Source organism: Barbatula barbatula, assembly GCF_947034865.1.
Source record: "Barbatula barbatula genome assembly, chromosome: 2".
Taxonomy (NCBI): domain Eukaryota; kingdom Metazoa; phylum Chordata; class Actinopteri; order Cypriniformes; family Nemacheilidae; genus Barbatula; species Barbatula barbatula.
Window position 1 is genome coordinate 531,136 of NC_136767.1, and position 14,785 is coordinate 545,920.

A 14,785-nucleotide genomic window follows, 5' to 3' on the forward strand; every position below is an offset into this window, starting at 1 on the left:
ACAGAGTAGAAAGAAACAAAAATCATCATTAAAAAGTTACTGGATAGGGACCGTACAGACGTCCACAGTGTGTACTGCTCGGGGCTTCAGAGAAACTGCTGCGTGGTACCAAATAAGACAGAACGTTGATCTTTGAATACTTATAAAAAACTACGATTAATACACAGGTAGGCTCTCACGGGCTTAGCAGTCTCGAACGCTTGAAAGTTTAAAGAACATACATAAAACCTCTCTTATCTGACAGCAAGATGCAACATCCAATTTCAAATGACACATTCACAATCTTTGACAAATTTCAGTATATGAAAACAGAAAACAGGGACAGTTTTCCTGTACGATGAAGGACAAAAAAGTCTTTGATTTATCATATATATATTTTTTAAATAAAGTATTTAGTCAAGTCTCTGAGCATACATACATAGTTTTACAAGACAGCGGAAAAAAAAATCTCACAATACGAGCAAGACCACGACCGACCCCCCCGACACCCCACCCGCCCCGCGTCAAATCACTGTAATAAAAAATTATCCATACGTCTAAAAAAAATACCTCTAAGATCTACAAAGTTGTCAAAATATTAGAGAAGACCGTCTTTGTTTCAAAAAACTGAAATAAGATATTGCACCTTTGTTTTGAAGCAGAGTACAATAAAACGACAACCGAAAAAAAGAGAACACGAGGAATTACATCAGGAACCGACTGCCAACGTCGCACATCGCTTTTATATTTCGCGTAACAAAAGAATATATTTTCTGTAACAAAAACATCATCACAGTTTTATATCACTGAATTAAAATGCGCTGTGTAAAAGAAAAAGAAAACACATTTTTGTACACATTCTTAAAACATCTCATGACAAAATCAAACCATAACGTGTTCAAGACTGCTAAGCCCACAATTGGTTTATTGCAACAGGACTAGAAAAATAAGAGATTATATAGCGCGATCGATGATGAAATGTCACAACTCCCGGGTTCGTTTTGACGATAATCATTGAATTAAAAAGGAAGTATATAGAAAACAAACCCGACTCTGAAACGATCCAAAAAAGATCCCGGAAATTGCCCATTCAAATAATGATGTACACAAGTATTTAGTAACAATTTTACGTCCTGATTTAGAAATAGCTCTCTCTCTCGCTTTATTTTTTATTTTTTTTAAATCATATAAGTCATTCTACAGCTAGTGTTTCTCACTAAGAAAAAAGTAAAAGTCTTCAAGGCGTTGCAAATCTAGAAACCTCTGTTACAAAAGGTCTGGTATCCTCCTCACGGCGATTCAAAAATCTTCAACTAAAGGATCTGTAGTCGTTCGATTTAATGATCCTACGGGACAGAGGAAAACCATCATTTCATGTGTCATTCAGCAATAAAGTCACGCTTCAACAATGTGTCATGACGTGTGTTGCGTGTTTACCGGGAGGCCGGGAGCCTGCGTCTGTCCCTGGCTGTAATACGCCCCCTGCTGTCTGTAGTACTCCGCCCAGGCGGCGGTGTAGTCCGGTTGAGAGCTCTGCTGGGACCCGGGGACCGGCCGCTTGAGCTGAACACACAGAAATGAGCCAGATGAGAGTCATGTCGAGAGATGGTGGATGAGAAAGTGAGGGCGGAGGTTTCTTACTCTGTTTCTTGTAAAACTCCTCCCAGGCTTTGCTGTAATCCGGACCGCTGCTCTGGGCCTGGTTCTGTTGACCTGCACAGAACATCAGGAACGTCACAAAAAAGTCCTCGAACAATATTTTCAAGACAGAACCCTGGCGTTTTCACCAGCGTCCTGTGAAGGTTTGTTTGGATCGAGTCGAACAACAAAAACTCATTTGGTGACGTTGGTGAAGCTGGTCTGAATACGCTGAAGATTAGACACATTTGAGGAAAAAACAAAGACATACGGCAGAACAGAACTGCAAACAGGTTGACATCACAGTTTGTGGATGATGTACTGGATTCAGTCTGACTGCATTCAGAATGACCTTTGAACTATCGGTCAATGACTTCGAGAAACGTTTGGAGCTTCGGTTTGCTAAATGTTACGTTTTTCCATGTGATCCTGAGGGTCCCGAAGATCCCTGAGCACAAGCAATGAAATAACTGAAAATATACTGATGTTCTGCATCCGAAATCACATACTGTGACAGTACGCACTGAATTATTTTAAATAAGTACCTACCTATCGATTGTTAAAATGGAGTGGGGGAAGTATGAGTGGATTTTGGACGCATCTAACATGTTTTATAGTTATTGACCCATATCCTCCTCGACCTATGACGGGTTAAAGGAGCAGTTTGTAATTTCTTTGCAGTAAAATATCCAATAACCACTTGGCCAGTGTTATGCATTTTCTTTATAATGTCGCAAATTTCTGTTTTTTACAAACTGCGCCTTTAACATAAACCCGCTTCGAACTTATTTGATAGATATTTTTATTTGATTAACTTTTGAAGTTTGACTCGTGACTTAGTATGGAAGTAGGCGATTTCAGAAGCAGGGATGGTCTTCGTGAACTCAAAAAAACTCAATCCAATCACGCTTCTCTAGCAGGATGCACTCCTAAACCCAAACACAAAGCATAATGGGCCGCCAAACCGAAAACTGCTGCCTCCCACCTCACCCCAACCCTGATGATGTGCATACATCATAAAACTATATATCCTCCTTCACTTGCCTAGCTTTTTATAATACTGTTCCCAAGCTTTGGAGTAGTCCATCTGACCGGTCTGGGATCCATTGTGACCTGAAATCACCAAAATCAAGTCAAACTGAAGGACAGCAACGGTCTTCAGGAGAAAGACAGCCGAGCGTATAAAGACGAGTTACTTACTGGGGTCCTGCTGGCCCTGAGGCTGCCACGTCTGGTATGCGGTACCCCATCCTCCAGTCATGAAAGTCTGAGGGCCGCTGAAACACAACACAACCATTAACAAATCTATTCACCGCAAATGAGAATCAAATAGGAGGTGTTTGACGCTCACTTCTGATGAGGAGTAGCTTGTCCTTGGGTAAAAGGACTGAGTCCAAAACTGCTGTTTCCTCCCATTCCAGTGGCCTACACCAACAGGAGAACAAAACCATCAGAACACAAAGAAACATGAAAAAGCCTGATGGTTTAGTTGTGGCAGAGAGAAAAAGAGAGCGAGAGACGATCAGTGGGCTATTTATGTCGATCACTCACCCCGATCTTCTCGTCTATCAGTTGTCTGGCCATCTCCATCTGCTGAGGGGATCCCCGGATGGAGAAGACACGGACGTTGGGGTCGGTGTTGGGAGGAGGATTTCTCTGAAGCTCCACATGAGCTCCGGACTGCTGGTTGATGTTCTTGATGGTTTCACCACCTAAAGAGATGAAAAAAGCACAATTCTCAAGTTAAAAAGTAAACCTTCTAAAATAAACCTTCTCTAGTTTTCGTCCATTTAAACTAAATTCTGCATCTATATTAACAATATCTATTTAATGTCGCCTCTTTGATCGTTGCACTAAATATTAAATGTATTATTTAAAAAAACAAAATTAACAAAAACAACAACTTAACATTAAGTTCAAATAAAACATTTATGCATTATGGATTACTGTTCTTTAAAGTCCCTGTGACCCGGAAGTTGCGATTGTTTTATTTCCAAGTAAAAAGGAATTTCAAATGAGAAAAATTGTGGGCGTGGCTTCAGTCGTTCTCTGTGATTTGATGTATAAAACAGCCTTTGCATTTTCAAATGGAACCGGCAACAGACTGACGGTTGAAGGGGAGGAGTTAAAGGATGCTCCGCCCAAGCCTTCTAAAAAACGTCACTTAAGTTGGAAGTGCATTTTCAAGTTTTAACTAAAGATTATGGGGGCTTACAAATTTTAAGATGATAATGACCCACATTGATAAACTATTTAAAATAAACGCTGCAATGTTTCATGAAAAAATAAGCAGTGTCATTTTTTATTTCACTGGGACTTTTAAAAGTTGAACGTTATACAAAAAAGTGACATAAGGCAGAAGAGAAACTCTGAGACCAAGAGAGTGAAAAATTTGCCTTCACAATTAAAGGAACATAAGTCTGCTTCAAATTGACACCATAACTCACACAAGACCTCATATAACCATGAGCATCAAATCAAAAACATTGAGTCTGGAATTGGTTTGTTGTGTTGAGATGTTTCTGATGAAATTTAAGATTGATCAGGTTCTGACCTTTCCCGATAACAAGTCCACATTTATCAGCAGGTATTGTGTAGGTGACCTCCTGTAAACCTCCAGGTGTGCCCATGTTCCAATCCCCACGACCTCTGCCACGACCTCTCGTCCCCAGCTGACCTCCAAACCCATCTCGCTCCTGAAGAGAGCAAAAATCACACTCAATTCCTCTTCACATGATCTCGGATTAACACACATGAAACTATAAAACACAAAAACTGTCACTTGTATCGTGCGAATGAAAGGGTGCGTGTGTACCTGTGCTGTGTTGACCAGCTCATTGATGAGGTGAACGGCGTGCTGACATCGTTCAGGCTGACCCATCACTTGAGCCACTCGCTCCGGACTGATCCCATCATCTGAAAAACACAATGAAATATATTTGATTTGATTCAATGATTCTAAAGGAAAATCTGGACTAATTTTAAATTTAAAAATTGAATCAATGCAGGTAAATAATTTAAAACTGAACTACATCAGTCAAACATACATTTCATAAAATATAACAAACAAAATCAAAACATTCATTAAAAAATATCAATTTAATGTAATGGATATAATCTATTTACAATAATATCTTTTGTGTCCATTTGAACCCTAATGTGAATTATATGTTTTCTTAACCTTCTTAATCGTGCGCTTATCACAAGAATTTTACAACGTTCATACCCAAGCGATCTTCAATGTTTTTTCGGGCGAGTTAACGTGCAAAATTCACTCCCTGACGCAATGAAAAACAGAAATACCCCGGTACACAAGGGGGCGCTACGCAACTTTGCTTCTGACCGTCGCTTGTCACACAGAATAATTAAACTAAACTTCCTCTTCGTCGTTGGTATTAATGTTCGCCCAAGGCATTTTAAATAAAATGACACTTATGCATTGCGCTTTGCACGTCGGTGTTCACTCTCACATTGGCGCGCTTTGTGTAGTGACGAGGGCGTTACACGTCGCCGATAGGTGAGGACAAGCCTTCAATCAAACTTGTTCCTCAAAACCAAATTCACACAAGCAAAATGTCTTCAGCAAGCAAATATTAGCGTTTAAACAGATTATTATATTTAACCTGGTAACCTTGTTTTATTGAAAGTAAACCAAATCAAAGAATTCTAGGTTACCAAGTCATCTTCATCGTGAAATACAATGCATCACATATATAAAAAAAAAGATGACATTTCAAAGAACGATGTTCATGTGTCATTAAAAACGTTTAGACGTGCGATCATGTTCAAAATCAAACTATAATTCTGCATTAATGAGGGATTACATCAGAAAGTGAATGTGCAGGTGAGCGGTGTAAACACACGTGACTGAAGAGTAGATTCATCGCTTTAATCTCCTTAACACTTCACTCATCTCCGTCTTAAGAGATTTGTGTGATGCGAGTGTCCCAACATGACCCGACTGAAACCAACACGCTGTTGAGTACAGAAACATATCACAACCAATAAGAAAGCGTCTGACCTGGTTTGAACTGGATCCTGACACCAGCATCGTTCTGGATCTTCTTAATCATCTCCCCGTTTCTGCCAATGACGATGCCCACCGCGAACCTGGGCACAGCCACCTGTGTGCGAACACAAACAAGCTTAAATAATCACGAGACTTGAAATACACTAAGGACACGTTTTTTTGGAAGGACAGAGCTGATGAGACGTAAACCTTCTAGATTAGATTTGACAACAGAAAAACCCACATTAATAGTGTCTGAAACACCACAAGGGTGAAAAAAATGATTTGGTTTGAATCTTGTTTGTGATCTTACATCAATGCTGCTGCCCATCCTGGAGCCGAAGTCGCTGCGTCCTCCTCTGAAATCTGCTTGATCTTTTTCCCTGATGATCTCCACGACCAGCTCACGCGCTTGCTGCGGAAAACAGAGAAACGAGAAACATCGTGTTACATAAACTATCTGCTGCTGAAATCAAATGGGTTCACAACAGCGGCAAAAAACAAGTCAAGAGTCGCTGATGACAGATATAAAGAATTCAAAGCAAGTTAACATTGTGATGAAGTTGTTAATAATACACATAAGACTACTGAAGCGAAGCAGAGATGAAGTTGTGTTTGACCAGACCTGAACTTTATAAGGATCTCCTGTGATTCTCAAGGGTTTGTCAGATCCGTTGGGCGTCGGGTCGTCCTGAATCATGATCATTTTTACTCCTGTCCTCTCCTGGAACACAAAAATCATTCACAACTTTAAAATGTTCTCAGCAACACACTTGATGCGTTTCATCCACATTAGTGAATTCATCACTTAACACAACATCAGCTATTGTTTTCCCTGACCAACGGCAGAAATGCAATCTATAACGTCGCCGAATGTTTGACCTCACAAATATCTGTCGGTTTGTCGCGATTCAGTCCAGAAGTTCGGACCAGAACTAACCTGCAGATGTTTAATGGTGTCTCCTCCCTTGCCGATGACCAGACCAACTTTGCTAGCGGGGATCAAGATCTCCTGAACGGCGCTGTTCCCGTCCATCTGGTTATGGAAGCCCGGTCCGTTTCGACACCTGTCCACGATCTGCCCCAGCAGTCTCTTGGCCTGTCTGATGAAGCGAACGAAAGCAAAATTAAGAAATCAGAAACACGGAGTCCAGACGCAGAAACGTGAAAGCACTTGTTTGGGTTAAAGGTCAGTGGATTCTTACTCGATACTCTCTGGAGTTCCGGTCAGGGTGCAGGGTCTGTCCATCATTCCTCCGCTGTCTGTGGGTGACACGACAAACAACTGAAAACTACTTCTAAAGCCGAGAAAAGAACTTAAACACACAAACCAACAAGAAAACAACCAGAAATGACGTGCAAGCGCCAATGTGTTCCAAACTGCGATCGTTTCATTTTGTAATTTTCTCATTTGAAAAAAACATACGCATGCGACAAATATCACAATGTTTGTTTTACAATTATAGCAGTGATATTTTTTTACACAACCGGACACGATTTAAAGTTTTTAAAACGTCTGAAGTCTTTAAAGTTCAAGGCTGGAAAGAAGAGGAACGTGTTTGCGGAAAAGCCGAAGAAACGCGCAGCATAAAAAGATGAAAATCCACTAATGAATTACAACCATAATGTGATTATCTCTAAAAATACCCATTAGAATGAAGTTAGTTATGTGTCATAAATCAGATGGTTTCAAACGAGACTTTGGAGGTTAAACTGGAACGTACCAGAAGCGATCTGGATCTTACAGTTGGACTCGAGCTGGATTCTGGTGATCTGTTCGCCTCCCCGTCCGATTACTGTCAAAAAACATGAAAGAGCTTTAACACCACAGCGAGTGTTTCAATGATGTTCATTTCTTACGTTCAGACGAACGAAACATTCAACTGTAGATCTTACACCCATCTCAAATACCTGCTACTATAAACCATTTCCACAAAACGTAAGAACACAAGGACCATGAAACAGCGTCACTTCTCAGCTGCACTCATTTTTTCAAGTCATATTTGAACATAAATCCATAATAAAGTCATCTGCACTTACTGAATCCCACCATCTTATCAGGCACTTTATACTCCTCCGTTATTATAGCCCTAAACCAAGAAAGAATAACAGACATTAAAACAACACATATGAGCTGTAACACAAAACATTATTTTTCATAAATAATGACACTCACCTTTGATGTACCATTGCACCCAGCTGGTTGGCCACTAAAACAGAAAAATACAAGTTAGTACAAATAAAAAACACTAATATTTGTAGCGTACAATGAATCCAGCGTTAATCCTGTTTATAGAGTAACTATTACAATGTCCTTAAAATGACGTTTCATGCGGTGTGTAATGACGCTGTGTGTAAATGTGAGCAGTCTGCCAAGTTGTAAAGCCAAAAGTGAACGAATAACAAAGTTACCACCGGAAGCGATCACGCCGCCATCTTGGTATGCCTGACTGACAGAGAGCGCCATTGACTTACAGTCAAAATGATGCTCTAAAATAACAGTTTTTCGACCTATTAGGCGCACCATACGTGTTAAGTTCACATGCGTGTTTAAATGAATTGTTACTTCTGTTGATTTTTTTAAATGTTTGATTTCAATACACCGCTTTTATGCCCAAATTAATCAATGTGTAGAAGGTGTGTGTGTATTCCACATGTAAATGTTTAACATATACAGCCTGTATTTAGATTTCATAATGAGCACATTGGTCATGTGTTGAGGGGTCTCATTAGTCCGCTGATCTGATATGTTATATCCTCTCCTACTTGTAGGGCACTTTGGATAAAAGCGTTTGCCAAATGAATAAATCTAAATATGTATTGACGTCATGAGCTTACACAGATCAGTGATTGAAACACAATGGTGTCTCACGTTTGGTTTAAAGTTAAACCATTTAAAGTTACAGGAGAATTCTGAACTTTTCTATGTTTATCAGTCTTCTATTGAAACGGTGTGTCAGGGGTAGGCGTTTGGTGCACTTATTTTAGTGCAGTGTTTCTTTGCAGTCACACAAACAGGTTTCACTTCCTGTAAGATGTCGGCTCAAGGCCTGTTGTGTTTCTTCTACTGATACTTCATTAAGTTTTTCACTGCTTTCAGAAGCAAACGACGAACAGAAATATGAATCAAAGCTCAGTGTGACTAACTTCACAGGATCCTAATGCTCAAGTTACACTCAACCTGTCAACCCTGTTACTCTGTGAATGAACACCATGAGCTGACACCAACCAAAACACACACACACACACACACACACACACACACACGGTGACGGGTCGTTACACAAGTGCACTATGACCTGGACAACACAGAGTGAAAACTGCTCGAGTTCAAAGACGTTTTAAACAACTTCAACAACAATTTTCTACCATTTAAACCAATGCTAACTACAACGGTATAAAGTGCACCGATATACAAAAAGGAGTTAAATGTATAAGATGTATTAGAATACAAGTAGGTCATAGGTCAAACTGTTGCTGTTTGCGTGTTGCTTGTGTAACAAATGCAAGAGGAGAAGAAGTAGCGGTTTGTTGTGTGCGCTTATGAGGCGCATTTAGCAGTGATAGCAGCAGGTAAACTTTTGCAGCTCGCGTTGTTAAATACAGAAAAACACGCAATTTATTTAGATAAAGCATTCAGAAATGCGTACGAGTAAACCCGATGCTATGAGTTTTTTGACCTGAAGGGAGGGGGTTCAAGCAGACCAATCACAGCGCTTGCGGTCCGTGTCGCACTGATGTAGGGTACGGTGAACCGCATCTCGGCCTACGGTGTAGGTCTGACACTGAAGTAAAAATCACACTTTATGTGGTATGTGGATCCTTTACCCGCATGCATCGGCTGGCCAACAAAAACATGAACACCAGACAAGTGTTCAATTTCCCAGTTTTGTGCGCATTTTGGTTTTTATTTAAAAAAATCATCTCAAACTATGAATTACACCAAAGGATTCGGTTGAAGTGTTTTAATGGTGGACGTTTGTGCTTTTTGGAGAAATATATTTTCAAAAAAGACCTTTGTGTTTGACTAAAGATATGAAGTCATATACATCACGCATGACATTCAGTGTGAATAAGAGTATTTTCATTCAGGTAAACGATTGTGTTGTTTAAATACTCCAAACACAGCCATTCAGAGTCTGAAGGACCTGTTTTTAACCCTCAGCCTCCACTTTGGGTCAATATGACACCAATCAAGTTTTCCCTGAAAAAGGTTTCCTTCATCAAACATCAAGATTTTGTGACTTTTCTATATTTACATGGTAAAAACTGGGCTTGATGCGGTTGTTCTGAAGGTACGTACAAATTTTTTATTAATCTTGTATTTGTGGTCAAAAATGACCCCAATTGAAAATGAATGGGAAATGCAAGAAAATGTAAATAAATCCGGCATAAATCTGAAAATTTCCATACAGAAATTAAAGCCCTACTAGAGCACAAATAAAATGTAGACATATTCACACAAACTTGTATATGTGGTTTACGAGGACTCCATAGACACACACAGACAGACACACACACATCTCTATGGGCCGCCGCTGGTCCAAACTATTTATTTTATAACTGTAATCGTTTTAGGTTCATGTCTAATTAGCAGATGGCAGAATTCTACACCTAAGACCTAGATCAATATCCAGAAATTATGTTAATTAAATCTGGATAATCTTTTATGGGTTTTTTAATAACAAATGTAATATTTCACATTTAAGCTAAAGGTAAAGTTGATGAATTTTGTGGTAAATAGGTACAAAAGTACTTCATGTGTCCCAAAACACAGCATTAATGTAAAGGTGAATATAAAGATATATTATTTGTATTTTATAAATGTATAGATTTTTTACGATACTGACCCCAAATATCAGGAGTGTAAACAGGAAAAGAGGACCGTATGAGGGTTAAAGAAGGGATTTACTACAACAAACTGTTTCAAATGGAATGATGACTTACCTCCCTCATCCAGGGAGCATTTGTGGCCTCCATAGCCGTAGAGAGAAGTTTCGACCCCGGGAGGTGTGCTGTTCAGATGAGACATCTGCTCGCCCCCCATTTTAGCAATCTGTGAGATGAGAGAAACCCGTGAATGAAACGTGCAAAAGACATTTTAGGTCAAATGTGCGCATGTGAGAGCACAACATTAAAACAGATCTGCTGTTAAATTCGAGAGAGAGAGAGAGAGAGAGAGGCTGGTCTCCACCGCATCCCTCCGGCTAAAGCCTCGTTCTTGGGAATGTTGGGAAGGAATGTCAGCTATGTGACTGCACAGATAAACTAGCGCCCCATGGGAAAGCGACCAGCGAAACGCAGGAGGAATTCGGCCGAACAACTGGTCACTTGTTGCCCACATCGAGGAGGACGAGCAAGAGCGCACAGAAACGTATCCATGTCTTTTTCAAGACTTGAGGAAAACCCATCGTGAGGCTTGACGATTGTTCACTAGGCAGTCTGTGAGTTCGCTAGTTGCACAAGATGGCGCCGGTGAGCTTTTGGGACGCCAGAGTCGGCAGAGTCATTTCCGGTCTTATGGGAAAAGGAGGATGTTTGGCCGACAAATATGGGTGTTTTGGGGATTTAAAAAAAGTAATATACAAGCAATATGACAGATCCGCTTTACATTGCGGCGCACTTCATTAAACTAAAATACTGGACAGTGTTATACGATCAGAAATTAGTTTGCGGACTCTGGTGTTGCAAAAGCTCACCGGCGCCATCTTGTGCAACTAGCCCATTACCCATGATGCAACAGTCATGTGAACTTGCGCAATGTACTTTGACAATTGACTGTCATACATCAGAAAGTTCAATATGGTCGGAGTATACGTAGATGCAGAAAGAACATGGAACGTGTGCATTTTATCATTTGTGTTAAAGGTCCAGTGTGTAATTTTTTGGAGGATCTTTAATAAACATAACTTCAGAGGTGAATAAAGTCCTTACGCAATGAAGCGTTATGTTTTTATTATCTAAGAGTGAGTTATTTCTATCAACATGCACCGCGGGTCCCCTTACATGGAATTCACCATGTTGTTTCTACAGGAGCCCTAAACGGACAAACTGCTCTACAGAGCGAGTGTCATAAATACGTTATCTCATACGACAATGAAACGAAAACGTGACGACATCTCAGTCCCGTGTCAGCCACAGTAGTGGTTCGAAAAAGGAGGGGTGAGCGGAGCGAGCAGTCGGGTGCAATTCACAACCTCACCGCTAGATGCCGCACACGTTCATACACTGGACCTTTAAATTGAATTTTACAAGCTTTGTTGTCTCACGTTATTGAGTTACGTTGTCAATATCATTCAGCCTGCGTTCATGTGAGCAAGTAACCGGAAGGTGAGAATATAACAGTAAAAGCAACGACCCGGCACGTCAATCACTGACGGATCTACCATGACAGATCTATTTTTCCTCAGCAGAGCTGATAAATGCGAAATGCTCAGAGCGTCCGGCTTTTAAACAAGAAGGGTTGAGCCGCAGAGAAAAACTCAGCACAGGTGTGTGTGTCTGTGTACAAGGCCATGAGCTCAGATAAAGATTTGACATGTTACGAAATGGAGGCCCAAACAGCTGTGCGTTTAACATGTGAGAGCGAGTAGCTCATTGTTTTATAGTACGGTCATTTAAAATAACTTTGTGTCGAAAACACAATGTGAGAACATTCAACAGCTGAAGACATCGCCGTGATTTCTGGCTCGACAAGATCAGCAATTCGTACGAAGTGAATCTTGCAGAATTATTCCTGTAACAGTCACCGTTACAAAAGCAAACCGTATTAAAACAAGATTGTTGTAAAATACACGAGATTGCACAATTCATTTTACATTCATACAAAACTTTATTACTTCTAAACTTGATTAGTGAATATTGTCAAAGTCACATACGTCAGCTATTTTACGAAGACGTTTTAACATGCAGAGTTCATCGCTTTCGTCCGGTTTTTCGTGTTATGCAAACGTCATGTCAGATGAATCATGTCAGCTGTGTGTTACTAATGTGATCACTGAATGATATTCTTAACCCCAAAACACTTCAAGCAAACATAAGCAGATGTTTACAACATTTAAAGTACAACCGATAGTGCTCGTGTACTAGATTCAACCCTTTCTGAACTCTACCTATACTTAAAGCCAACAGCACGATCACTACACGTGCACTAGTATATACTGTATAGAAAATATAGGCTATGCACTGAAAATACAACACGTGTTCAGCACATGTTTTACATAACTTCAACGTCACTGTAAATGTCAGTATAGAGAATATATGCACTAAATGTACAAGATCTCATCATATACAACTTCTATACTGTAAATGTGAATATAGAAAATACAAGCATTGATCGTTTCAGCAGAACATTTGCCAAATATAAGTTCAGCATTAGAGAATATAAGCCCTACAAGAACACGTGTTCGCTTTAACATTGCAATGCGTTCATTTTACATCGAATATAGAAGTTCAGGAAGTACAATAAATAAAAAACATGTATTATCTTGAACACACACACACATACACACACAAACAAACACACTCAGGGTTTAAGTTCTTCATTGCCCCGAGCACATGATCAGCTCACTACACAAGTGTGTGTGTGTGTGTGTGTGTGTGTTTTAACACAACTGTCACAAACTTTACAATCCGCGTTTTACACTCCGCGAGACACAAGACGACGACGACGCGCGCACCGCATCGCGGACGCGTCGCTCATCAGCGCGTGTTTGTAAAGTTTTAAGGGTTTGTTCATGACAACAACAACAGGTTGTAGTAGTTAGTTCCTGTTGTTTTTTGTAGTTTCTTAAACAAACGACGGCGGAAAAGTTGTTGTCAGCGGCGTCGACACGTCGCGCGCGATTGACGCGTTGCGTTTCGACGGTTGTGGCCTTAATCTGTGCGTTAGTGTGTGTACGCGTGTGTGTGTGCTGGAGTTTCTAAGCTCCTGCAGCAGAAGCTAACAGGCTACATACACACACACGCTCCAAACGTACGCTTATTAAACACATAAAGGACGCTATCACGCGCTCATTCGCGCACGCACCTGTCGCGCGCGGTGGAACGGGTCCGTGAATCCGTCCGCCTTCATCCCGGGCTGTGCCACAGAGGCCTGTCCCTGCACCAGCTCCGCCATCATCATCATCACACACTTACACACACACGGACACACACACGCACATAAACACACACGCAGCGCACACTATCGACCCCGGAACAGGAAACGCAGGCGCACGTCTCGCGAGACCGAAGAGACTCGGCGAGATTTCAAACACGTGCTTCCTCGCTGGATGAGATTTCAGCTTCACTGAATGAGTTTATCACTAAATTCTTTCATTGTGCCTCTTGTGTATCTTTAGCTTTTATTGTGATTTTAAATAAAGATATTTGCATTGACTGTTATTTTAATTCATTATCATTTTTGATTCAGTAACATTTTTCTATTAAAAGCACATTGAATGATCTAAATTAACTTGCCTGTCATATTCAATTTGGTAATTTACTGTTAAGTCATTGGGGGTATTTTTTAAACTTGAAACATTTAACAAGTATAATTTTGTTGATAAATGTACTTAATAAATAAACAAAAATGTTTAACACGTGTTTTATAGAGTTCAGTTAGCCTATAGATGAGTATGTTTTTATTCTACAAACGGGGAATTTACAAATTCAGTACATTATTGCACAAATGCAAATAACCAAAACTAAAAACAAAGCAGTTATACATCTAAAACATCAAAGCATTTTATTCAGTAACCGAGATCTTAACAGCAATTCTTCCGTATTAATATTAAAGAATCATAAAACATCATTATATCGCTAGAAAAAAACTTTGCTTTATGTAAATGGTATTTCCCAAGTAGAATAAGTATTTTAAGTATATTATCTATTTCCAATGAACCAGTATCACAATCGTAAAACAAGACACTTTTGTCAAGTATATTAATAATCTTGTAAAATGACTTCCAGATAAACAAAGAGAACCTACACCAGTTTTTTTTACTTTATTTGGGATTACGGAGTACAATTTTTTTTATCGATTCTACCTATAGATCTTGGGAATCTACGTCGTTGTGCATTGCATTCTGGGTAGTTGCCGCCATCTTTCGGGACACGCTCAGCAGCGTACAATGACAGCAAATAGAATTAAAAACGACTCCGTATTTACATAAAAAT

At 39.9% G+C, this 14,785-nt stretch overlaps 1 protein-coding gene across 1 annotated transcript; it reads right to left on the reverse strand.

Annotated features, from left to right (window-relative positions):
- On the reverse strand, nt 1-13,912 carry fubp3 (far upstream element (FUSE) binding protein 3). Its single transcript, XM_079450966.1, is given in 19 exon segments — nt 1-1,325; nt 1,417-1,527; nt 1,529-1,542; nt 1,621-1,692; nt 2,818-2,894; nt 2,969-3,042; nt 3,169-3,329; nt 4,172-4,313; nt 4,433-4,533; nt 5,639-5,741; nt 5,940-6,041; nt 6,252-6,350; nt 6,567-6,729; nt 6,832-6,889; nt 7,351-7,422; nt 7,667-7,716; nt 7,803-7,836; nt 10,574-10,682; nt 13,656-13,912. Coding segments are annotated over 19 exon segments (1,650 nt in total). The 5' UTR covers nt 13,755-13,912; the 3' UTR covers nt 1-1,316.
- Between the last annotated feature and the right edge of the window lie 873 nt (nt 13,913-14,785).